We start from the raw sequence: 26,863 nt of genomic DNA on the forward strand, positions 1-26,863 counted from the left end.
AACCGAAGACTGACTTAGACCCGGCCGGCCTTTGTTCGCCGAGGAGCATCAAGCTCTCCCGCGTATGCGCACAATATACTTGTGAAGCATTAAAGGCGGCCCGGGACCACAGACAAACCCTGGGAGGAAAAACATCGCTAGAAAGGGAAGAAGGCCTCAAGCCGTTCTCCACGCCCCAAACCTACAGCCTTCCAAAAGTCTCCGAGTCAGACTTTTGCGGGCCACTCACTACCCTCATGGCAGCCCAAGGGTTGCCCAAAGAACGGGAGAGTAGAAGCACACTGCTGAGCCGCAGGCTGCAGAGACGTCCGACGAAAACAAGTATGGCAACGTAGGACAAACCCACAATACCTGGGGGTCGGCAGGAGAGAAAACTCTGCTCCGACACCGATGCTTAGATCTGAAACTATCAGTCCAATAGACTATCTCTTGTAAGGCTTCCCTCCTGTCTCTCGGCTGGGGAACCATAAATCGGTTAAGAAAACACCCCCACACAGGGATCCTACCACAAGGGCCCAGCAACAGCGGGCCACAGCATGACGTCTACATGCTGCCACCCCTGCGACCAAGTCAGGAGCACGTTCGAAGCCAGGACCTCCTGGCAGGTGGTAGCGGACCAAAGCTAAGTACCGCCCACCAGTTAAGAGTCGGAGAGAGACTCCCCGTACTCAAGGAAGACGCATCACCGGCATCAAGGCACGGGGATTCGCATACTGAGGGGCCAAAGGCCCCTGGGGTGGTGGGTGGGAGAGGGAACAGAGAGAAATCCGAAACATCCCCGGTGGTCTCACCAGTGGTGGCAGAGCAGGAGGCGACCTAGCCGATGAGTAGGTATGCGAATACTCAAAACTAAGCAAAAAAGGACCAACGTCCCTCGCTTACACGTGGTGAGTAGCCACAGACTCCCCATCAGAAGGGTTCCTCGACGCCTATCAACTGCTAGGCGTCGTGAGTTGACGGTGCCGGGAACACAAAGTCCCCTCCTACGAAGAGAGGCTCACCACGGAGCGAGGCCTGGAACAAGACCCAGGCCGCAAGCGCCAGCAAGTATTCCGCGGCTGTAACCCATGACGTCGACCTCACTATGACGTCACCATCACTAAGACAGTGACTGTCTCTACGACAACCAACACTCCGACGTCAAAATGTCACCACGGTGTCAAACACCGAGACGCCGAGCCATCCATAACGGTGACGTCTGGACCCAACGGAAGATAGCGGAGCCCAAGCGACCAATGTCCCAAAAGGAGCATCACGGCTCCATGACGTCGAGCCTCACCGCTCCATGACGTCGAGCCTCACCGCTCCATGACGTCGAGCCTCACCGCTCCATGACGTCGAGCCTCACCGCTCCATGACGTCGAGCCTCACCGCTCCATGACGTCGAGCATCACTGCTCAATGACGTCAAGCATCACTGCTCCATCAAGTCGAGCATCACTGCTCCATGACGTAGAGCATCACTGCCCCATGACGTCGAGCAACACTGCCCCCTGACGTCGAGCATCACCGCTCCATGACGTCGGGCATCACCGCTCCATGACGTCGAGGCACTCCATGACGTCGAGGCACCCGATGACGTCGAGGCACTCCATGACGTCGAGGCACTCCATGACGTCGAGGCACTCCATGACGTCGAGGCACTTCATGACGTCGAGGCACTCCATGACGTCGAGGCACTCCACGATGTCGAGGCACTCCACGACGTCGAGGCACTCCATGACGTCGAGGCACTCCATGACGTCGAGGAACTCAATGACGTCGAGGCAACCCATGACGTTGAGGCACCCCATGACGTCAAGGCACCCCATGACGTCGAGGCACCCCATGACGTCGAGGCACTCCATGACGTCCTCGACGCCGACCAGAACCACGTCATAGCTCAGACGTGCCCTTACTGGGGAGAAACCCAGAGGTCACAGCATGGGACTCGGTAGAGGACCTACCTCCTCCTTACCCACAGGCTGAAGATGCCTTCAAACTCCTCTGTTCCAAACCTGGGAGCCGAAGCCTCCTAGAAAAGAAGCTACAGAGAAGACAGGTGTCAAAAGACAAAGGCAAGCACAGAATACAAACTCTGTGAGCTTCAGCTTTGGTCTTTAGTACAGCTGCAGACAAAGCACTTGTCAGACCAGAAATAGTATAAAGACAAGAATACTGCAGAAATTCTGCCCAAAAAACACAGCAGAATGTCGATAAAGGCCAAAGACGTCGAGCAAAGCTGTAAAAATCCAAAATTATCACAAAAATAGTATAGAAAAAGCTCAAAAAAGAAGAGCTAATGCTCCAGGGTCCTGCTAGCAGGAGCCGGAAAAAAGAACTGAAAGTAAAAGGGACCTGCAGTGCATTCTGGGATACTGTGAGGCTTCTGGAAAGTTCTCTTAAAGGCACAGTATCCTGTTTTGAGCCACATAATGGCAGCCTATGGGGCTTGTCTGTCCACTTCTTCCTCTCTATCATTCCAGAGGGTTTTGCTGTTAAAGGCAAGGTTTTCTCTGTAAGAAAACCCTGGACAGGCTGTGCTGTTTGTGGATTTTGGTGGAATTTCTAGTTGAAGTACTGGACAGTGTAGCCTGTGGATATAGGCTGCATTATCTTCTTTAAATTCTCTCTTAAGTGTCTGTGCAGTTCTGTATGTTTTGACAACTTAAGAGATTATTTTTGATTGCTCCCTGGTCCGCGCACATGGGCGGGACTATTCACTAGATTATGACTATACACAGAGATCCCCTACTACAGAAGTACAGTTTTATACACCTCCCATAGAATTGTTGGGGAGTCGACTGACAGCATTTTCTTGGAAGTAGAGGTCCATCGCTTTCGTGACTGCCTTCCTAATGTTGGGGACTTGCAGATAGCCAGGGCGTATCGGGTAGGTGCCGCACCTCGTCTGATGGTAGTGCGTGTACTGCAGGAGAATCGGGGAGTGGTCAGAGATGCCTCGGGGTTTGATCACTATGCTGTCTATGCTTGCAAGACTGCCCGCCGACCCCAGGAAGTAATCTATTCTCGTTAGACTATGATGTACCCCAGAGTGATATGTGAATTGCTGCGCTCTCGGGTGGTGCCGCCACCACACATCCGTGAGCCCAAGTGCGTCCATAAAACTCCCCAGGCGGGACTTTCCTGTGTTACTCGCCCGCACAGGATATCTATCAATGGCCCCGTCCACAATGGCATTAAAGTCCCCGCCAAGGAGCAGTTCTCCCTCCTGTAAGTCCAGTAAGAACGCACTTAGATCGGGGAGCACTACCGCGTGTAATGCAGGAGGAATGTAAACAGAAGCTATATTAAGAGGCTGCCCCTCCCATTGAGCGACTATTGCAGCGAATCGCCATGAGCCATCAGTTTTAACTTTATGGATTATCAATGGGAAATGTTTCCGTACCAGTATACCCACCCCCCTGGACCCTGTAGTGAACTCTGAGTGTGCCATCATTTTATACCCCCATCTAGCCATCGCCTTGCACGCGGTGCCGGTAAGGTGTGTGTCTTGCAGTAGAACCACCGCCCGGGAGCTCTTCTTGATACAGTGTAAGACCAGACCCCATTTTATTTTGTCCCCCAGGCCACGCACATTCTCCGTAAGTAACGTGAGAGGCGGCATGGGAGTTAAAGGACTTGCGTCAGATGCCATATAGTCTGTGTCACCCACCGATATGTCCAGCAGGGCCTGTAAAGGGCAACAAGGATTCGCTGGTGTGAGGTTTGTACTCTGTGCTGTCTGTTTGCATTGCATAACCAAAAACTATTTCCAAGCTGAACCTTCGAACTTGAGAAAGGAAACAGTCAAACAATCCCCTCCCCCCCACCCCCCTCCCTGCCATGCGGACTCAAAACTGCCCACCACCCCAACTCAGCAGAGTGCTCAGTACCCAAACCCTTAAACATTACTTGCGTGCGTGGGAGCGGGAAGTCAAGGAAGACCGCATACATCCCCTGCCCCAGAGTCCATAGCTACTGGAAGGTCCATTGTTGCTTCGCAGCAGAGGCGAGTCCCAATAGGTGTCCACTTATGCTGTCCGCACACAGTGTGGGACTAACACACATTGTCTCCCTCGCCGGCCTCCTCCTGTAGTCGTCCATCTTCCTCCACCCGTCTCTCGTGTTCATCGAGATTGTCCTCCATTCCGGGACGCCAACGCCGTCCGTTGGCGTGTCCGGAGTTCTTCACCTGCCGCCATCCCTCGAGCCAATCGTGGGCCTCTTCCTGTGTTTCGAAGAACCATGTTTTCCCGACTGCCACCACCCGGAGCCTCGCTGGGTATAACATGGAGGAGGGCAGTTCTCAGGCTCTTAACTTTTTCTTGACTTCTAGGAAGCTCCTACAACGCGCCAAGACTGCCGCCGTGTAGTCCAAGAAGAAGGGGATCACTGAATTCTGCACACGCAGGGGTGACGCCACTCGAGCTGTTTGTAAGATGGCATCCCTGTCGCAAAAGTTAAAGATGCAAGCCAGTACTGTTCTGGGGGGGCGTGACTTTGGGCCTACCTCCCGGCACCCTGTGTGCGCGTTCTACTGAGAAATAAGTGGAAAGACCTCGAGGCTGCAGTCTAGTGTTTATCAGTTCCTCTACGTACAGGTCCATGGCGGGCCCCCTTTACTTTTTCAAACCGCTTTTAAAAAAGTTGAATTTTACCCAGGTCCACCCAGCTCTTTTTTATTTGTAAATTCTGAAACAAGAATGGATCCCATTTGTGGAAGGTTTTCTGAAATCTTCGTTGAGGTCTAGAAATTGTATGGAGAACTACCAAGACCCTAAATTCAAGCTGACATCCCATCAATTATCATCTAAGAAGTTGTATGCCTTGTAACTGGTTGCCCACTCTTCCCCTTTTCTCATTTTTATTACTGAATCTGATGTACATATATTTCTTTGTTTTAATTGGATTGATTATCAATGTTCTATTGCTATGAAATGAATGTCTTTAAAAAAAACTTCTTTTTTTTTATTGGAGTTGTGTAACTTTTATGGTTTTATCTTAAAACCGAATAAAGCGCTGACGATGTTCTCTTTTTTTTAACGCCCTTGGATAGAACAGGTCCAAGGCTGCTGTGTATTATGCAGATTTTTGGGGAGACGTCGGGTCTCTACATGAATCCCCGCAAATCCACACTATGGGTCCTGGGTGGGCAGATGAGGGTGGGATCGTGGGCGTCCAAGGTCCAGTCGGCGGCTGGGGGATTGAAGTACCTGGGGGTAGTGCTGTCAGAGGTACCAACAGTGGCCTGGGAGCTGTAACATGGCACCAGTGTAGGAGAGGGTGCGGGCAGACATCAAGTCCTGGTCTCGCATGCGCTTGACGCTGTTCAGTAGATCGTCAATTTTTGAAATGGTGGCGCTTCCCCGCCTTCTATATCAACTACAGAACCACCCGTATCCGATTCCATCTCGATGGTTCCGAATGGTAAACTCCGTGTTAGGGCAGTTCCTATGGGAGGGAGGGAGGGTCCGGGTGGCGGGGTGTACTTGCTTCCTCTCTACTTACAGTGGGGGATTGGCTTCACCGGACCTCCTCTCATGCTTTCAGGCTTCGCACGTGCTGGTCCTTAACGACTGGTGGTATGGGGACAGAGGGGACCCAGCGTACGTGCTGGAGTGCTGTCTAATGGGTCGACACACGCTGCACACAATACTATACTCAGCTAGGTTGCGTAACGCACTACCGCCGGCTACAAGGGTGGTGTTAATGATGTGGAAACAGGCGCTTCGGTGCATGGGCTGGTGGGGTGTTTTGACACGGGAAACCCCCTTGTGGAACAACGGGCGGCTGCCCCAGTTGGCGGCTCTACCCGGATTAGAGGGTGGGATGCCATCGGTACATCCACATTGGGTGATGTAGTGGCCGATACAACTGTTAAATCCTTTCGGGATCTTCAGGAGGAGTATCAATTGCACCCGACACAGTTCTATCAATATCTGCAGCTGCGGCACGCGCTATCCCTAGTCTGCAGGGCCTGGAGAACATCCCCGAGTTCAGCCCTATAGAGGCCAAACTCTTTATGGGGGACTTAGGAGACAGAAAGATATTGCGCATATACCAAACCCTGGTGATTCATTGCTCCTCCACACTTCGGAAGCTCCGGGGGGACTGGGAGGCTGATGTTGGCGAGCTGGAGGAAGAGGACTGGGTGTAAGCCCTGGCGTCCCCGCGTGGGGCGGCTATCCAAATGCGACTTCGCCTAGTCCAATTTAAATACCTTCATAGGGTCTACTTTACTAAGACGCGCCTATGGCGGGCGGGGATGATCTCCTCACTGGTATGTTTGCGCTGTGAGCAGACGGAAGGCACATTTATTCACATGATATGGCACTGTACATCACTAGATCGCACCTGGAGGGGGGGTCTTTGCGTGCCTCTCGGAGGTTCTGGGCTGGGAGCTTACCCGCACACCGCAGTTGGCACTACTACATGTGATGGAGGGGGTGGGGGGCAACATATATAAAAGACACCTCTTGTTGTTGGGGCTTACCTTGGCAAAGCGAGATATTGCGCAAGCGTAGAAGGCAACGAGGGCTCCCTCGGTGGTGACCTGGAAAAATGGCCTTGATTTTTACATGGGTCTGGAGCAGCCCATATTTGTGGCCAGGGGGTGCCCACGCAAGCACTATAAAATCTGGAACCGGTGGGCGGAGTATCGTAATCTGAGGCTGGATCCCCCTGTGATGGACGAGCCCTTGTTGCCAGGTTAGGTGGAAGACTAAGTATGGATATTGAGGAGCGGACAGAGGGGGTGGTGGAAGGGACCTTGGGTGCTTTTCTGTATGTATTTACTATGCATAATTGTGAACATGGAACTGTGGACTTCTGTGACCGTGGGGGGGGGGTTTAGGGGGGGAGTTGGGGACGGGGGGAGTTGGGGATAGGGTGGTTAACTATTTTATGCTCCAGCACACGGGGCAGTTGCTCATGGGGGGATGAAAGAATATGAAATGAAAGTCATTTGCTGTTGTAAATGCTCTAAAATGCTTTTGCAGTTGTCCCTGGCTTGCAGGGTACTGCCTGATATATGCTATTTGGCTAACAAAATCTGTTTAAAAAAAAATAATGAATAAAGTATTTTGAAATTGAAGTTCTGCATGCACCTACATGTATGAAGTAGTACAAAACTCAGCACAGGCCAATGCGTGCCAGGGACCACTCCCATCGTCTACTCCTAAAATGTCTTGTGGAAGAAAGACAGAAGTTAGTCTGATGGTGGCTGAAGTAGGGCTCCCTCTCTACCAAGGACAGGACAGAGATTCAGGCATTGACTGATAGGTATGTGACGGTGGCACTATAGAAGACTATGGCGGACAGAGGGTTGCCTTTCAGATTATGAGGGCATGCCTATGACCCTTCTAATGTCAATATCCAGCTATGCAAAGATACCACAACTTCAAGGCAAGGATGGTATGACTGGCATCCTATTACATGTCCAGAAGAACGAAGTATCACATTTAAGAAGCTGGTTCTTTGTCTCACCCTCTTCCTCTAAACGGTTACTGCTGGGATCCATGTAAGTAACTTTGTGAGGGAGAGTAATGATCATGACGTGATCCAGGTCTAAATTCTTGCTGCTTCAGGACACGTTCCACACAGATTAGACGGTTCTTAACTTTATAGATTATTAGCTCTGCAGCTGTGGATGCCTCTCCACTGAATGCAGGCACCAAATATAGTTATGCCGGGTCCGTGACAGCAATATAATCCAATGGTTGTTCGGTGCGTGCATTGCTTAGTCACTTTTGAATGATCTTCGAGCACTGAATTGCATCATGGTCAATCCATCCTCTGTGAAACCGATACCCCGGTACAAATACTAGAAGGACTCCCAACATACTAATGGACTCAATCAATAGATGGCTTTTGATCTACATCTACTGCTTTAGAAAGGGGGATTGTTCCAATGCCAAAACATTATAAAATAACAGGGCCAAATGAAGGGGCACGTATGAAAGAATTCAATACTGACCAGTCTATGATAGTACCAAGAAGCCTAGTTTCTCCAGAAGCCAATAAACAGGTCCTCTTTAGTGCCAGTGCTCTCTACCTAAAAGTGGCATATGTAATTGGCATCCCAAATTGACAGAGACCATACCCCCTTAGAAGATCCCCGGTAAGTGGTATTGTGGTACCCAGGGCATGGGTCTTGGGTACTCAGACCTGCAGCACTGATTGTGCCATCTTGAGTGATCCAGGTAAACTGATGACAGCAGGCCTGCCATTTAGACTGCAGGAACAGGGTTCAGTTCTCCATTTCTACTTTGCCATCCCCACGTGTGACAGGGTCATAGCACTGCCCGTAATTATGTCTGTCACTCCTAGAGAAGGTATTTAGTGCCCAGGAGGCATGGTGCAGTATATTAAAAGTGTAGACATGTAAGTGCAAGCTTATATGTCTCTATAGTGGATTTATCATTAAAGTACACTATAAGTGCTAGGCGGTCCATAGGATAACAGGGGAATTGCACCCCAGCAAACCCTGGTTGCAATCTCCATTATGGTACCACCTAAATATGTTGAGTTTGGTGTCAAACAACACGCCTTCTCTCCCCTGACATACATTTGGTGTCAATGGAAGGCTGGCATGCAACCAGGTGGCTACCTAGTGGTTGCCCACCTGGTTACCCGAACTTACATGAGCTTTGGCTGGCAGGCACGGGCTTTCCCTCCTCTGCTGCCACCAAGACAGGCTTCTGACATTCTTTCAGGCAGTGTGAGCACTCCCAGGAGTCAGAACAAAGTCTTGGGCGGGAAGGTCACGCCTTCCTCCTTCCACGTCGGCTAGTGAAGTGACACACCAGAGCACTGAGCTTCAAAGGCTGCACTGCCTCTAATATACTTCTGGGGGGGAACAACCTTTACAACGAAGGTTTTACAACGCGGTACTGTTACCACGCAACTTTTACAACGCAAGTCGTTACAACGACTTGCGCTGGGGGGCGCTCCAGGATAGTAAATAGTTTAATTTACTATCCAACTCCTTCCCTACTATCCACGGAGACTGGAGTTGGAATAGTAAATTAAAATATTTACTATCCAGCACCCCCCAACGCAAGTCGTTGTAACGACTTGCGTTGTAAAAGTTGCGTTGTGACGGCACGCGTTGTAAAAGTACGCAATGTAACGTCGTACATCCACTTCTGGGCTATCCTGCTGAGGAGGACACAACCCTCTCCTTGCCCCAGAAATGCTCAGACTCTGGCATAGTAAGAAATTATGTCTGCAGAAGGTGTACACCTCCATGAAGGTTAGCTACACCTCAAGGGTGAGCTGCCTGATCTGTACACCTAAAGTTGATTTCTGCCATCTTAAGGACGGCAGATCAGATCAACCTTTTTCAAAGAAGGACCAAGAGGAGACCTGTGTCACTGACAACAGGACTTTGTCAGCCAGCACAAAGCAAATGAGGGATATTTTGACCCTGAGGCAACAGACTTTGAACTCAGTGAACGACCCCTCATCCTTGGCTAAAACTCAACACTGCCAAAGAGAGGGACCCGTGTAGAAGCCAGAAGCCTCCCCTAGATTGGTGGGACCAGTCCCCTGCAAACTGCAGGTAAAACAACACTTTGGAACCAAAGAAGCACTATCCATCGGGCCCTGCGGGGGGATCACCTGAAAGTAGAGAGTGTGGTTCATTGTGGGAAGTGTAGTCCGGCCTTCAATGAAGTTTCAAGCTGCTACCGCACTCTCCTGGACATCCAGACATCGAAGTTCCTTTTAGTTACTTTAACCGCTATCAAGGCTTGCTGATCACCAGTCAGGTAACCGACCCCTTAAGTCAATCCTGCATTAAGAGAGCACTTCACAACACCTGTCACCAATGTCAGCAATTATCCCATTTTGTGTATTCCCATCTCCTTTTTCTGGTAGTGTCGTCTCAATGATAAAAGCATCTTTTGTTTGACTCCCGCTTAAAGACCACTGAGAGCCAGGATAACCACTTCACCCGGACTCCACGTGCCAAGTAAAATTTAACTGACTGTTGGGCCCTGGTCCTAGGATCCCAAAAACCTCCACCCTGTGAGGGCACAACGCAACTCCACCCCTAAGTGACTGATTGTCATTAGCAGATTTTCCTTTTGACCGCAATGTTAAATGTCTGCACAATTCAATGCATTTATTGTCTAATGCTTCAAAAATCCATAACCTCGATTATATGTTTGCTATTTAGTTTGTTTTGGTGTCTATATTTATAAACAAATATACTCTAGGTTCATAAATTGGTGTTGGATTTTTCGCAAGTCTTGTCAATTACTTATGAACCCTTATGGTACTGTAAAATACCTGGCACATGATCCCCCAGTAATGCTGGACTACTCTTTGCCACACTACCAGGACTGAGCTAAGGATTATTGTTGTGAATCCAGGGATCATCTTTGAGGCATTGTGATATTATTGCATGGTAAGAGTACTCACCCATACAACATAATAATAACATTCCATTTTCCGACAAATGTCATTTGAAAAAACCTTCATTAGGTGCGAAGAGCATAAGTCTTCAGGTAAAGGTTAAACAACTCAGTCCAATTTTCACTAAATCCCTATTTTACTATTTTTTGCTTCTGTAAACTACCATTTACATTTATTTTAATTTACCACCATAATATCTTACCGGTAAACAACTCGTCTTTCTTGACAAAACGTCAGCACTGAGCTAACTCCATTTCAATCATAGCAACATTCTGTTAGCCAGCTCTATGAATGTTTAGTTATGTGCCTATTTTCAGGAGAATTAATATTTGCTAAATAGCGATAATGTACAATATAAACCAAAATTGCCTCAGTCATTCGTAAATCATTATTCTACTTTCTTTGAAATTACAGATTTAACACCTCAAACCTACCCTACACGAATGCTCATGTCCCCCAATTATCATGTTTTGTATGGTCTTTTCTGTGCTGGAGTAGCTAATTTTTTGAAGCCATTTACTCGGTGTTAATATCCCACCTCACAGTTCAAGTAATTTACAGTCTAACGTATTTTCCCCATTCATATGTGCATGATGTTTACACTTTTTGAAAGCATTATTTTACCTTCATTGTAGTCTTTAAGCAAATCACGTCATCTTGGAGCAGATGTATCATCACCATCATTTGCGATTCTCAAATAGCGATTTTTTAGAAATCGCTATTTGAGAATTGCAATTTGGGATGTATGTATAAAATAGCTATTTTTTAGCGATTTCTTAAAATTCCTTAATTGCGATTAGCAAATTGCTAATCGCAATTAAGGAATCATTTCCCATTCATTTCTATGGGCCAGGAGGCCCATAGGAAGTTATTCTCAATTTGCGATTCACACTTTGCAAATCGCAAATTGAGAATAATTTCAAGGGTGCAAGGGTGTCTTAAGGACACCCTGCTGCACCTCTGAAATTTACATGTGTGCGCATATGTGGTGAATGAGCCACGTTAGTGGTCTGATGATCTGTGATGACCCTCAATCACCACCATTGTGTACTGATTTTAGTGTGCTATGTTACTTTAGCCTTAATGTAGGATGGTCTTGCATTAGAATAATCTTGCCAAAGAATAGAAGGTGTGGGATGTCGAGGTGCAGAGTTGTTGGTGATGGTGCACACATGTGCTCCATAGTGGATACTGAGGGATTAAGTGCATAGTGTTATTAGAGTTAGGTGAATTATGACTTTAGCCTATTGGCTTTGACGTGGTCTAATATCATTCTGCTTTCCAAGTAGTAGAGGCCTATGCTTGAGCAACTCCATATTCTAAACTGCAGCCATCCTCTGAGCCTCTGTAGGTGAGAGGTGATATTTGAGATTACATGTGTTGTTCACTGGCAGTGAACCAGAGCAGACCAGTTCTTATCAGGAGGAATGTGCCTTCTTCGCATTGGCGCCAGAACAAAAGCTTGGCCAGCTGCTGTTGGGTGCTTGGTGTGGAAAAGTACAGGAATCTTGTGAGAAAGGTAGGCGGGTTCTTCCAGAAGCTGCGATAGAGGATAGAGTTCTATATTAGAGAAAGGGGGTCCGAGAGAGAGGCAGAGAGAGAGTTTCTGAGAGAGAGAGAGTTTCTGAGAGGCAGAGAGCTTCTGAGATGCTGAGAGATGCTGAGATGCTGAGCTGAGATGCTGGTCTGGTGTTTTGGCGGTCTGATGATACATCACGGTGCAGACGTGTGTGTGCAACAGTGAGTCCGGAACCCACCAGTGAGGGAAAGAGAGACGGACCCTTCCTCAGATGACAAGACGCCTAAGATAATGGTGAGGTGTTCGATGTATATCTAACTTTATCTAACTATGCTTTTATTTTCAGGCTCTATGTATATCTATGTGCTAATGATTGCTGCTAATGTTTACTGTGATGTTTAGTTATTTCTTTCTTTTGTCATCCTATTATCATGTAATAAAGAAACCTTAGAGCATATAATTTGTTTGCATTCCTTGTGAGGGAAGGTTGAGACCCTTTTTTTTACCAAGTACTTACAGAGGGATGGGCGATTCCCCTCTAATGGGTAATTGTTGATACAGAAGGGAAAGTGCCTCCCATCAGGGATGTCTTAATTACATTGCCAGGAGGAGCATGCGTTCTTTACTATCTCGGAAAGGGAGGTGTTGTGACTTGTTGTTATTTGCGAGCTCCTCAGCAATGGTCTTATATGTTGTCAGTGTTTATTCCTTTCTTGGGTAAGAATTGTGAAATGTGGTGTCTTTCTGGAACTGAAAAAGGATGTGGTAAGTAATGACCTGGTGACTGACAGAAGCACCAAAACATACGGAGAAAATTGTCATTACAAATTGGCGTAGTCGGCAGGATATGAACGTTGATTTAAAAGGGGAAATATTGGTTTGCTTTTTGTTTTGCAATTGAAAGCAGACTCTCAGATGTCAGTTGATTTATTTGCATGGGGATAACCCATATCGTTTTCTGGCTCAGGAGTGAGCTAATGGTGTTGGGTTGAATGAGAATTGCTGTGTGTTTAAATGTGTTTTGTATAAAGGGCTTGTGAATAGCTTTTTTACGTTAGGCAGAAAGGGCGGGATCCCTTTACAGTGTTCAGTAAAAAGAAATGCATTTAAAATGTGCTGAGCTGCAACGTGAATGTAACATCTCAGAATATAACCCTGAAAGGTGGGATGATGTTTCAGACAGAGATAGTGGGATTATTTTTAATGTGTTGTTTAACGTGCAGCCACAATTTGAGCATTTGCCAAAAGAGCTGAAGGAAATGTTAATTGATGCCCAGTGTGAAAATATTCCTTTGACAACAGACGTAAACGTGCCTGATTTACATGTGAAAAATGTTACAGAAAATCTAGTCAGGTTGCCAGTTGCACAGGCTGTTTTAATTAATTCCTCCGAAGAGAGTTTTCAGTCAGTAAGGAAAGATAAGAAGACTCGTGTTTTAGAATTACCGATCACTGGGGGTGGAGATAAATCAGACCTATCAGTGCACGATACATTTTGCTTTAAAAGAAAAATGCAAGCATATGATTTTGAAAGTGTACAACAGCGAATTTTGTATGACTGGCTACTTCCAGGTTTTAAAAATGTATTTTGTGATTTTAACCAAAAGCAATGTGCACCTTTTAGCAGGGAAGAAAGAATTCAAATGCCCATGACTCTGTGCTTTTGCACACTAAAAGATACTGGACAGAACAGCGTGAGAGGAAATGTGATTTGCTTATGGGAGATCGCACTAGTGATAAAATGGCTCATATAGACAGAAAAGCAGTTTTGGTAGGATTTCACAGAAGCAGAGTTGGTGACCCCAACAACTAATGTTTAAAATGATTTTATGTAGCTGGTGCGCAAATGTGATAATTCTTTGCCCATGACAGTTGACTGTTACAAATTAAACAAACATAGACCTTCTTTGACTGATGTTACCCCAGATATTACAGAAATGTAATGTGATGTTGTTATGCGACTTTTTAAGGTTGTCAATGTTTTATACATGATAGTTTAAATTTGCCTGAATTAGTTAAACAGAAGAGCAGAGCATTTAGAAATAGAACGCAGGATTTTAATGGGAGTCAACATAGGTTGAGTCTGTTTTTGTGTATTAGACGAAAGTAAGGGTTTTTTGACATCATGCTGTTCCATTTAAGAATGGAAAATTCCACAGCTTTTGGGTTGTGAACGACTGGGTACTGACATGCTTTGATCTTGAGGAGATAACATGCATTCCACAGAGCTTCCTCCTTCCGGGCTCTTTGTAAAGGAAGGGGGCGATCGCAGGAGCAGTCTCTTCTCTGTTTGTTATGTTTGGCGAGCACCCAAATTCTTTTCGCGGAGAATCTGTGTGAAGGAGAGGGGATTCCACTCTTCAGACTGTGGAGCTATCATTAATTGGAAAGATAGGGAGGCTTGCACAAAGGTGCAGGCTTCATCACCATCATGCCCCATCCTTATGAGGAGGTAGGCAGGGCAGACAGAAGTTGGCAAGCGCTTCCCTCTTGGAATGTGGGCTCTTTGTAAGGGAGGGGGTTGCGAGGTAGAGAGCAGCCCGTCTCCTGCTTGTTATGGTTGAAACTGAGCCAGCCCTGGGACGCGGACATCTCTGGAAGGGAGGGGTGCGTTAGCAAAGAGAAGAGCGTACAGTTGACTGCCCCAGCCCTTCTGGCTTGTGTAAGAAAAAATATGATTTTGCCCAAATAAACTTAGAGAATATAATGCAGGTAGCATTCTTAAGCTATTCCCCAGATCTAGAGGAGAACTTTGCAGACAGAAATTAAAATATTGGACTTTGAGAGATGTAAATAAGAAAATTATGTGCTTTTGAATCGAAGTTTTTTGCAAGACATGTGATACTTGTTTATCGTTTCAGGTTGCTGGGATGGGCTGCGAGTGATTCCTTGCCCCGCCCCGCCCTGTTTGTTTTTTTGTCTTTTTTATTTTTGTTATTTTTTTGTTATTTTTTTTTTTAAAGTGGAACTCTCCCAAGCCTGGAGCCAGACCGGAGCGGACGGTGATCTCCTGTGGCTGATGGCAGACCAGAGCTGATGATCTATGGAGAACCAGATAAGATGGGGTTCTTCCTTGTCGATGGGATACTGAGGAAGTTCGATGCTGTCATCTACATAGATGGACTACTTCTTTCTAAGTGAAGAAGGGTTCAGCAGAGTGTTCTGCAATTGGAACTGTCCCCTTCGAGTGAGGCTGACTTTAAAAGAATGAGAGCTGTGTGTCTTTTGCACAGGAGAACTGCTTGTGCACCCTGACAAGAGACAGTGGTGTTTTTTGATTTGCTTTTTTCACAGAAAAGAACTCTTTTTTTTCCCATAGAGACTTTGTGCTGCACTTGGAGTAGATATTTTCTGAGCCACAGTTGGCTGCCTTGGCAGTAGAATTTGCAGTTTCATTATCAGAGGTTCAAATGACACGAGCTGAATTATTTTTAGATATTTCACCTGAGTTCTTGTTTTAGGTAATGCAATAAGTTTAAAAAGAACAAAAAGAGAAAACCAGTTAATTATGTTCTGCTTTGAATTCAATGTTTTTGAGTAGTCACTTTAACACAAGAGTTATTGCTTATGTTTTTGATTCTGTGGTGCAGTTTTTACTCTTTCAAATATGGCCTACAGTCTTGAATGTTTCACTCTGACAATTTAGTTTTTAAAGTGTTGCCTTTAAATGAGAAATGCAATGTTTCAATGACACTCAGATCTTCAGTTAGGTTTTATTCAGTTGCTGGTTATTGTGCATTGATACTGCTTTTACAGTTAATAGCTGCAGTGTCCCAATGATAGTTTTGTTTTTCAGTCATAATGTTCAGTTGCTAGTTTCTTTACGACAATGCCAATTTTGCAGTTCAAAGATGCAGGCATAGCTGTGCCTTTAGTTCAGTGATTTTATTTTTGATATATGTGAATGGTGATGTTCAAGGGTCAAGGGGTGCAATGTGGTGGATGAGCCACTTTAGTGGTCTGATGATCTGTGATGACCCTCGATCACCACCATTGTGTACTGATTTTAGTGTGCTATGTTACTTTAGCCTTAATATAGGATGGTCTTGCATTAGAATAATCTTGCCAAAGAATAGAAGGTGTGGGATGTCGAGGTGCAGAGTTGTTGGTGATGGTGCACACATGTGCTCCATAGTGGATACTGAGGGATTAAGTGCATAGTGTTATTTGAGTTAGGTGAATTATGACTTTAGCCTATTGGCTTTGACGTGGTCTAATATCATTCTGCTTTCCAAGTAGTAGAGGCCTATGCTTGAGCAACTCCATATTCTAAACTGCAGCCATCCTCTGAGCCTCTGTAGGTGAGAGGTGATATTTGAGATTACATGTGTTGTTCACTGGCAGTGAACCAGAGCAGACCAGTTCTTATCAGGAGGAATGTGCCTTCTTCGCATTGGCGCCAGAACAAAAGCTTGGCCAGCTGCTGTTGGGTGCTTGGTGTGGAAAAGTACAGGAATCTTGTGAGAAAGGTAGGCGGGTTCTTCCAGAAGCTGCAATAGAGGATAGAGTTCTATATTAGAGAAAGGGGGTCCGAGAGAGAGGCAGAGAGAGAGTTTCTGAGAGAGAGAGAGTTTCTGAGAGGCAGAGAGCTTCTAAGATGCTGAGAGATGCTGAGATGCTGAGCTGAGATGCTGGTCTGGTGTTTTGGCGGTCTGATGATACATCACGGTGCAGACGTGCAGACGTGTGTGTGCAACAGTGAGTCCGGAACCCACCAGTGAGGGAAAGAGAGAAGGACCCTTCCTCAGATGAAAAGACGCCTAAGATAATGGTGAGGTGTTCGATGTATATCTAACTTTATCTAACTATGCTTTTGTTTTCAGGCTCTATGTATATCTATGTGCTGATGATTGCTGCTAATGTTTACTGTGATGTTTAGTTATTTCTTTCTTTTGTCATCCTATTATCATGTAATAAAGAAACCCTAGAGCATATAATTTGTTTGCATTCCTTGTGAGGGAAGGTTGAGATCCTTTTTTTTACCAAGTACTTACAGAGGGATGGGCGATTCCCCTCTAATGGGTAATTGTTGATACAGAAGGGAAAGTGCCTCCCATTAGGGATGTCTAAATTACATTGCCAGGAGGAGCATGCGTTGGTTACTATCTCGGAAAGGGAGGTGTTGTGACTTGTTGTTATTTGCGAGCTCCTCAGCAATGGTCTTATATGTTGTCAGTGTTTATTCCTTTCTTGGGTAAGTATTGTGAAATGTGGTGTCTTTCTGGAACTGAGAAAGGATGTGGTAAGTAATGACCTGGTGACTGACAGAAGCACCAAAACATACGGAGAAAATTGTCATTACAAATTGGCGTAGTCGGCAGGATATGAACGTTGATTTAAAAGGGGAAATATTGGTTTGCTTTTTTTTTTGCAATTGAAAGCAGACTCTCAGATATCAGTTGATTTATTTGCATAGGGATAACCCATATGGTTTTCTGTCTCAGGAGTGAGCTAATGATGTTGGGTTGAATGAGAATTGCTGTGTGTTTAAATGTGTTTTGTATAAAGGGCTTGTGAATAGCTTTTTTACGTTAGGCAGAAAGGGCGGGATCCCTTTACAGTGTTCAGTAAAAAGAAATGCATTTAAAATGTGCTGAGCTGCAACGTGAATGTAACATCTCAGAATATAACCCTGAAAGGTGGGATGATGTTTCAGACAGAGATAGTGGGATTATTTTTAATGTGTTGTTTATGTGCAGCCACAATTTGAGCATTTGCCAAAAGAGCTGAAGGAAATGTTAATTGATGCCCAGTGTGAAAATATTCCTTTGACAACAGACGTAAACGTGCCTGATTTACATGTGAAAAATGTTACAGAAAATTTAGTCAGGTTGCCAGTTGCACAGGCTGTTTTAATTAATTCCTCCGAAGAGAGTTTTCAGTCAGTAAGGAAAGATAAGAAGACTCGTGTTTTAGAATTACCGATCACTGGGGGTGGAGATAAATCAGACCTATCAGTGCACGATACATTTTGCTTTAAAAGAAAAATGCAAGCATATGATTTTGAAAGTGTACAACAGCGAATTTTGTATGACTGGCTACTTCCAGGTTTTAAAAATGTATTTTGTGATTTTAACCAAAAGCAATGTGCACCTTTTAGCAGGGAAGAAAGAATTCAAATGCCCATGACTCTGTGCTTTTGCACACTAAAAGATACTGGACGGAACAGCGTGAGAGGAAATGTGATTTGCTTATGGGAGATCGCACTAGTGATAAAATGGCTCATATAGACAGAAAAGCAGTTTTGGTAGGATTTCACAGAAGCAGAGTTGGTGACCCCAACAACTAATGTTTAAAATGATTTTATGTAGCTGGTGCGCAAATGTGATAATTCTTTGCCCATGACAGTTGACTGTTACAAATTAAACAAACATAGACCTTCTTTGACTGATGTTACCCCAAATATTACAGAAATGTAATGTGATGTTGTTATGCGACTTTTTAAGGTTGTCAATGTTTTATACATGATAGTTTAAATTTGCCTGAATTAGTTAAACAGAAGAGCAGAGCATTTAGAAATAGAACACAGGATTTTAATGGGAGTCAACAGAGGTTGAGTCTGTTTTTGTGTATTAGACGAAAGTAAGGGTTTTTTGACATCATGCTGTTCCATTTAAGAATGGAAAATTCCACAGCTTTTGGGTTGTGAACGACTGGGTACTGACATGCTTTGACCTTGAGGAGATAACATGCATTCCACAGAGCCTCCTCTTCCCGGGCTCTTTGTAAGGGAAGGGGGCGATCGCAGGAGCAGTCTCTTCTCTGTTTGTTATGTTTGGCGAGCACCCAAATTCTTTTCGCGGAGAATCTGTGTGAAGGAGGGGGGATTCCACTCTTCAGACTGTGGTGCTATCTTTAATTGGAAAGATAGGGAGGCTTGCACAAAGGTGCAGGCTTCATCACCATCGTGCCCCATCCTTATGAGGAGGTAGGCAGGGCAGACAGAAGTTGGCAAGCGCTTCCCTCTTGGAATGTGGGCTCTTTGTAAGGGAGGGGGTTGCGAGGAAGAGAGCAGCCCGTCTCCTGCTTGTTATGGTTGAAACTGAGCCAGCCCTGGGACGCGGACATCTCTGGAAGGGAGGGGTGGGTTAGCAAGGAGAAGAGTGTACAGTTGACTGCCCCAACCCTTCTGGCTTGTGTAAGAAAAAATTAGATTTTGCCCAAATAAACTTAGAGAATATAATGCAGGTAGCATTCTTAAGCTATTCCCCAGATCTAGAGGAGAACTTTGCAGACAGAAATTAAAATATTGGACTTTGAGAGATGTAAATAAGAAAATTATGTGCTTTTGAATCGAAGTTTTTTCAAGACATGTGATACTTGTTTATCGTTTCAGGTTGCTGGGATGGGCTGTGAGTGATTCCTTGCCCCGCCCCGCCCTGTTAGTTTTTTTGTCTTTTTTATTTTTATTTTTGTTATGTTAGTTTATTTTCTTTTGAAAGTGGAACTCTCCCAAGCCTGGAGCCAGACCGGAGTGGACGGTGATGTCCTGTGGCTGATGGCAGACCAGAGCTGATGATCTATGGAGAACCAGATCAGAAGGGGTTCTTCCTTGTCGATGGGATACTGAGGAAGTTGGATGCCAAAGAGCTGTCATCTACATAGATGGACTGCTTCTTTCTAAGTGAAGAAGGGTTCAGCAGAGTGTTCTGCAATTGCAACTGTCCCCTTCGAGTGAGGCTGACTTTAAAAGAATGAGAGCTGTGTGTCTTTCGCACAGGAGAACTGCTTGTGCACCCTGACAAGAGACAGTGGTGTTTTTTGTTTTGCTTTTTTCACAGAAAAGAACACTTTTTTTTCCATAGAGACTTTGTGCTGCACTTGGAGTAGATATTTTCTGAGCCACAGTTGGCTGCCTTGGCAGTAGAATTTGCAGTTTCATTATTAGAGGTTCAAATGACACGAGCTGAATTATTTTTAGATATTTCACCTGAGTTCTTGTTTTAGGTAATGCAATAAGTTTAAAAAGAACAAAAAGAGAAAACCAGTTAATTATGTTCTGCTTTGAATTCAATGTTTTTGAGTAGTCACTTTAACACAAGAGTTATTGCTTATGTTTTTGATTCTGTGGTGCAGTTTTTACTCTTTCAAATATGGCCTACAGTCTTGAATGTTTCACTCTGACAATTTAGTTTTTAAAGTGTTGCCTTTAAATGAGAAATGCAATGTTTCAATGACACTCAGATCTTCAGTTAGGTTTTATTCAGTTGCTGGTTATTGTGCATTGATACTGCTTTTACAGTTAATAGCTGCAGTGTCCCAATGATAGTTTTGTTTTTCAGTCATAATGTTCAGTTGCTAGTTTCTTTACGACAATGCCAATTTTGCAATTCAAAGATGCAGGCATAGCTGTGCCTTTAGTTCAGTGATTTTATTTTTGATATATGTGAATGGTGATGTTCAAGGGTCAAGGGGTGCAATGTGGTGAATGAGCCACTTTAGTGGTCTGATGATCTGTGATGACCCTCGATCACCACCATTGTGTACTGATTTTAGTGTGCTATGTTACTTTAGCCTTAATATAGGATGGTCTTGCATTAGAATAATCTTGCCAAAGAATAGAAGGTGCGGGATGTCGAGGTGCAGAGTTCTTGGTGATGGTGCACACATGTGCTCCATAGTGGATACTGAGGGATTAAGTGCATAGTGTTATTTGAGTTAGGTGAATTATGACTTTAGCCTATTGGCTTTGACGTGGTCTAATATCATTCTGCTTTCCAAGTAGTAGAGGCATATGCTTGAGCAACTCCATATTCTAAACTGCAGCCATCCTCTGAGCCTCTGTAGGTGAGAGGTGATATTTGAGATTACATGTGTTGTTCACCGGCAGTGAACCAGAGCAGACCAGTTCTTATCAGGAGGAATGTGCCTTCTTCACATTGGCGCCAGAACAAAAGCTTGGCCAGCTGCTGTTGGGTGCTTGGTGTGGAAAAGTACAGGAATCTTGTGAGAAAGGTAGGCGGGTTCTTCCACAAGCTGCGATAGAGGATAGAGTTCTATATTAGAGAAAGGGGGTCCGAGAGAGAGGCAGAGAGAGAGTTTCTGAGAGAGAGAGAGTTTCTGAGAGGCAGAGAGCTTCTGAGATGCTGAGAGATGCTGAGATGCTGAGCTGAGATGCTGGTCTGGTGTTTTGGCGGTCTGATGAGACATCACAGTGCAGACGTGTGTGTGTGCAACAGAGAGTCCGGAACCCACCAGTGAGGGAAAGAGAGACGGACCCTGCTTCAGATGAAAAGACGCCTAAGATAATGGTGAGGTGTTCGATGTATATCTAACTTTATCTAACTATGCTTTTATTTTCAGGCTCTATGTATATCTATGTGCTGATGATTGCTGCTAATCTTTACTGTGATGTTTAGTTATTTCTTTCATTTGTCATCCTATTATCATGTAATAAAGAAACCCTAGAGCATATAATTTGTTTGCATTCCTTGTGAGGGAAGGTTGAGACCCTTTTTTTTACCAAGTACTTACAGAGGGATGGGCGATTCCCCTCTAATGTGTAATTGTTGATACAGAAGGGAAAGTGCCTCCCATCAGGGATGTCTAAATTACATTGCCAGGAGGAGCATGCGTTGTTTACCCTCTCGGAAAGGGAGGTGTTGTGACTTGTTGTTATTTGCGAGCTCCTCAGCAATGGTCTCATATGTTGTCAGTGTTTATTCCTTCCTTGGGTAAGTATTGTGAAATGTGGTGTCTTTCTGGAACTGAGAAAGGATGTGGTAAGTAATGACCTGGTGACTGACAAAAGCACCAAAACATACAGAGAAAATTGTCATTACAGCATATGGCGCACATACATGCCCTAAGGGCATGTGTGAGCGCTGCATGGCACCTTTACAAATGCCAAAAAGTGCATTTGTAAAAGAATTAGCAAATTACCACCAACTACAAGTTGGTGGTAATTTGCGATTTCTTAGTGTGAAATCGCAAAACATTATTGTTTCTTACATAGCATTTAAGGGATCGCTTTTTGGGATTCCTTAAATGCTTGCGCAAAATGAAGGAATCGCAAATTTTGTGATTCCTTAATTTTGCGATGCAATTTGTTCATACATCGCATTTGCCGATTTTTTTGTCGCAAACGCTGCTTTTTTGCAAATCGCAGCGTTTGCGACAAAAAAACGGATGATACATCTGCCCCCTAGTACTTAGGGCACTGTCTTTCATTTAGTTCATTTAGTTGTCAGTCTCTTTACCAAACAAACATAAACGTGGCACATATTGATGTATCAGTGTCATTCCTGTACAAACGTGCTTCCTCTCTGCTACTCATGCGTTCACTCTGTCCCAGTCACTCCTCCATTGCCACAAGCACACAGTACGAGGGTCTTTGAATTCGTTAAAATATCTTATGCTTTTAATTTCTTCTTAGTGCATTTTTTTAATTTGGGATTTTTCAAGGGGATAAGGTTGCCTATCGATTGTCTTTGTGAGTCAAGGTAAATACGAATATCATATTTCATTAAAATATGATGGTAAATAGGAAAAATTAGCGGATTTCTATGTAGACCTGAAAATGAAAGGTAGGGGCACATGCCACAAGTAGATGGGTTGAAACAAATCAATGTAATTGTCAAACATTAGATACAACATTACCTGCTAAATCATAGTGGTTGCAAATGTAATTTGGTCCAATATTACCAAGATGTATGTGCTTCACCCAGGTCATTAGCAGGTGACATTTAACTTCCACGATACACCGCATAAAGGGATTACCATGCACAGATCCTAGTTCTTCAGCGCCCCTTTTGAACCGTGGAGGGAAATTAAGCAACGGCAGTTTGAGTGGGAGGCTATTTCAGTTCCAAAAGAATTAAATTGGCATTCAACCTGAACCTCAAATCCATTTTGAGGTTTGAACTGCAAGGCGATGCAGGACTACTGCGTGAGACATGCCATGTGAATTCCCTGCCTCTCTTTACCTCTTTCTTCCTCTGCTCTATCATTCTCTAGCTCCTTTCTTTGACCTTCTTTCTTTGTCAGATTGTCACTTTTAGTCTCTTCTCTTCATGGCATTCCCTGACCATTTTATGTGTCTGTTAGTAGATGCCTGCAGGTTAGACATCTCTCAAAATGCTAGTTTCGCCAAAAATCCTTGTGAACAGCGCAACACCTCATCTCTTCACGTTAAGCCTAGCTCACTATCAGAGATTGGATGAGATTGGATCAGTTTACTCTCCAAAATTAGGCATTCTACCTCAAAAGGCTTTTATAGTGCCCTGTAAAACGAATAAAAGTCCTGTAAGTTTCAATCGTTCGGAGAATGATGAATGCGGATCTATTCCCAAAAGGCAAATTAGCTACATCTGCCTGGACCTTCAGCACTTTATTTCCCATGCTTACAAAGAAACCAATCAAGGGTTCTCATGTGTTGGAAGGTGTATAAACATCTCTTGAATCAAAATGTATATTAACAGAGGAGCCTGAGGACTCCGGGTAAGATGCTTTCAATTTCACTAATTGTTGCATGACACACTCCACCGATTTAACTGGAACTTGGGACTTATTGTGCGCATTGTCCCACAGGTCCACGCGGCATTAGACTACACCATTCTTCTGCCATACAGGACAGACTGACACCGAGGATCAAGGTAATTTCCTTGGACATTCCCGTCGGCTGTACCCGATACCTTAATCCGAAGTAGACTCTTACACACATGTTTTTTATGATTTTACACAGGTTTTCTTCTCCTCTATTCATGAAATTGATCCTGTGGATAGATTCCAATTGGTAAGCTGTTTGGTTTGTATAGGTGTTGTAGCGCACTTCAGTGTTCCACCTTTGAAATCTGTATACATAGGTTCTTTTCTTTCTTTCAGAATAACCTGGACCTGAGGAGAATCCCAACAACCACTAGGGATTCGAAACGCGAAGGCCCCCCCCTGCTTTTGGGTCTGCCTCTGGTTGTTCTAGTGCTATAATGCACTAGTTCTGACAACAGTACACTCACTTTTGTAAATATTTAGAAATAATTGATTTGTTTTGACCTAAAGGAGTGTGTTACGTTGAATTACATTTTCCAGAAACTTACAGCAGATCCATTACTTCCCCTACTGGTGTATTAACTCTCCAGTGTGTGTGAAGTATTTCTGTATGAATGTATGAATGTTTGTGGTATGACTGTGATATGGTTGATTTATGACTGATTGATTGACATTTTATCTTGTGCTGTGTCCCAATTTCATTCCCTTGTCACTAAATTTCCTTGGTGTTAACTATACCCAATAAGGTTAAATGAGTCTACCTTCCTTATGATATTTTGAGAATAAAACAGCTATTTAATAGCACTTCCCAGTCTTGAAGTATATTTTTTTCTGGTTGAGAAAATGGCTTGTGAACTAGATTATCAGTACTGGCATCTCTCTTTTGTTGTTTAGTTTATTAACAGAAGAGGGCATTTAAAAACGAACAATTACCAGTTGACCTTGTAATCAATGAAGAGAAATAGCTCAAGCACTGAGACCCTGAATTTTTCCATACCTGTCCGATAAAAGAACGTATGAAAATGAACAATTGATCAACGGTGTGCAGGATCTGCAGGAATTTTTGATCTTTGTAGTCGAAGCGCTCCCCAAACATAACAGCGCAGATGACATTGGAAACCGCGCTCAGGATGGAAATCATTGGATCAAAGGCTTTTCCTGTAAGGGTAAAAAGAATTGGCAGTAAGAACAGGATTACTGATGTCCCTTTAAAGGGGAACCACACAGGGAATGCAAGACACGCAAAAGGTATTTTCTTATTTAAAGACCACTGTCTCAGTTTGAAACTGCATCTAGATTCTTCGGGAGACAGAAACCAAAATTCCCCAACTTGCTCCTACATCCATCTGCAACATGTTCATTTCTGCCTGTTCTAACCTGTCAAAATGTGTTATCTCTACAGCCTTCTCTACATAGCTTTCTGCAGTACCTCCCATCTATCTTCAAAGGGATGTCTTATTTAGTCATTTATTTGAAAAGTTGTATATAGCGCTGGCTAGACCCGGAGGTATCAGAGCGCTTCACAATAACATAGGAAACATCTGTGATTCTTCAAATCAAATATTAAGTAATGTACCTCATATGGCTTTGTCATAATCTCTCTCGTCTGGGCAGAAATTAATGTCTCAAAATGCGGGTTTCAAGGCATATGTCGGCATTAAGATCTTTTAAGGTTGTGGACAAAATAGTACAATTATATTACTAATTTGCCCTCACTCCAGTACATATCATAGTTTAAGCGTGTGTTTAGCCCATGAAGTATTCAAAAGCCACAATTGGATTCAAATATACTTTTCTATTCTATAGGGTCTTCCGTCTCTCACAGAAGCCTGTGGTATTTTAGACTCGCTCACAAGATTCAGCAGGGCCTTATAGATGATGTGAACGATCTGTACTTTTCATCCTTGCTTTCCATTCCATATTATAATCCATAGTAAGTGATGCCTTTTATGTAGATTCGATCCTCATCTTTCCCAGTTCGGAGAAAGATCCCTTGTAAGCAAGAGTGCATATACTCAACCCTCAGAGAGATTCCTTTGAGCTTTTATCTTGTCTGATAGGTCTATGACTCCATTCATGAAAATTGCACAGCGGATCGTTCAATACATCATTCATCCTGTTGGACAGTGTTTTAGGTTACTGAGAAGCCGAATAGCATCTCACAGCTCTTGCGGAGGGAGTATTCCCTTTGTTTGTTGCACAAGCCACATCCTATCGCATTACATTTTAAGATTGTGCTGTGCCTTGCTAACCTGTTTACCCCATAGTATTGCTGACACACATTTCTGTTGAGGGCAGGGATCTGCCTTCTTGTGTATTTAAAGGGACTCTCTCATTGCCATCCAGGACCCATGTGGCTAACATGTACTTTGTGTCTTGTCAGCATTATCCCTTCTTTAAGCGCCAATCTGAGGCTGATCACCTATATATGTTATATAGTCTATAGAATTGCCTGATTAGTTATGTGTGCACTCTCTTGATTATAACATAAAATCTCCAAGCACTAAGAATTTGGATGGTAACTGTATACTCTCCACAGCCATCCTTTTGTATTTGTATTTTTCAAGCTTGCAAACATTATCCCTAGTTAATTTGGACAATTACCATCAGTGTCTTGTATAACCTTGATAAGGTGGAGCGCTTCCTCCTGCACCCTCTCCTCCATGGATCTCTTCCCCATCCCGAAGTTGCGCAGTGTAGTGATGGCAAATCTACGCATTATCTGCCATTCTGCTCCATTGTTGTTAGTGATACCTGCAAAAGAAAGCAGAAACCAAAAAGATAGAGACTTTGTAAACTCTTGCTAGGCAACATCCCACTTGCTTCTTGAGAAGGCATGTGTTTCAATCACTTAAGGAAATGTACAGTGAGGTTCAAGTGTTGCTGAAAGTGATCTTGCAGTTTTAGTGAAAGCATCATCATTGAAAATTCCCAGCTTCACCGGAGATGGGGGTGTGGGAGTAGGAGTGGTTATAGGCCCACATGCCAAAGTAAAATTGAACCTCTTAATTCTTCAATCATTTAATAGTTTAGGGTTGTGGGTACATACAAGATTCAGGAAGTTAGCTTTTTATCACCCATATCTAATCAAGCGGAACAAGTCAGAACAATGAGAATCCCCCACATTCTCAATCCCTTGAGAGGTGGGTCCATCTTTGACACTGTGTGAGGTAGTTTCTGTGTGTATGGGTATTTATTTTGGCAACTGGTGTGGGGTCCCAGAGCAATCAGTGGGCTGCAATTATGGGCCTTTTACCCTCTGGTGCCCTGGGCCACTTTACTACTGTACCCAATATAAAGAGCCAGCTTCATTCTTTAGCACTTGACCATCAGGGTATCAACACAAACCAGTCCAAGGTTTATACATGGGGGATGGTGTGTGTTAGACACTGAGAACTTAACAAAGCGCACAACACCAATAAACAAATGTCTAGCCTGTGCTTTTACTTTTAAAAAA

General features: G+C 44.2%; 1 protein-coding gene across 1 annotated transcript in view; it reads right to left on the reverse strand.

Annotated features, from left to right (window-relative positions):
* LOC144782041 (cytochrome P450 2G1-like) overlaps positions 1-26,863 on the reverse strand; it is a 519,896-nt gene that overhangs the window by 296,248 nt on the left and 196,785 nt on the right. The window contains exons 4-5 of the mRNA XM_078661170.1: positions 26,011-26,160; positions 24,404-24,564 (exon numbers count right to left, since the gene is read on the reverse strand). Of these exons, the coding sequence (XP_078517296.1) occupies positions 24,404-24,564; positions 26,011-26,160 (311 nt within the window). The remainder of the gene's footprint in view (positions 1-24,403; positions 24,565-26,010; positions 26,161-26,863) is intronic.

Source organism: Lissotriton helveticus, chromosome 9, assembly GCF_964261635.1.
Source record: "Lissotriton helveticus chromosome 9, aLisHel1.1, whole genome shotgun sequence".
NCBI classification, from domain to species: Eukaryota; Metazoa; Chordata; class Amphibia; order Caudata; family Salamandridae; genus Lissotriton; species Lissotriton helveticus.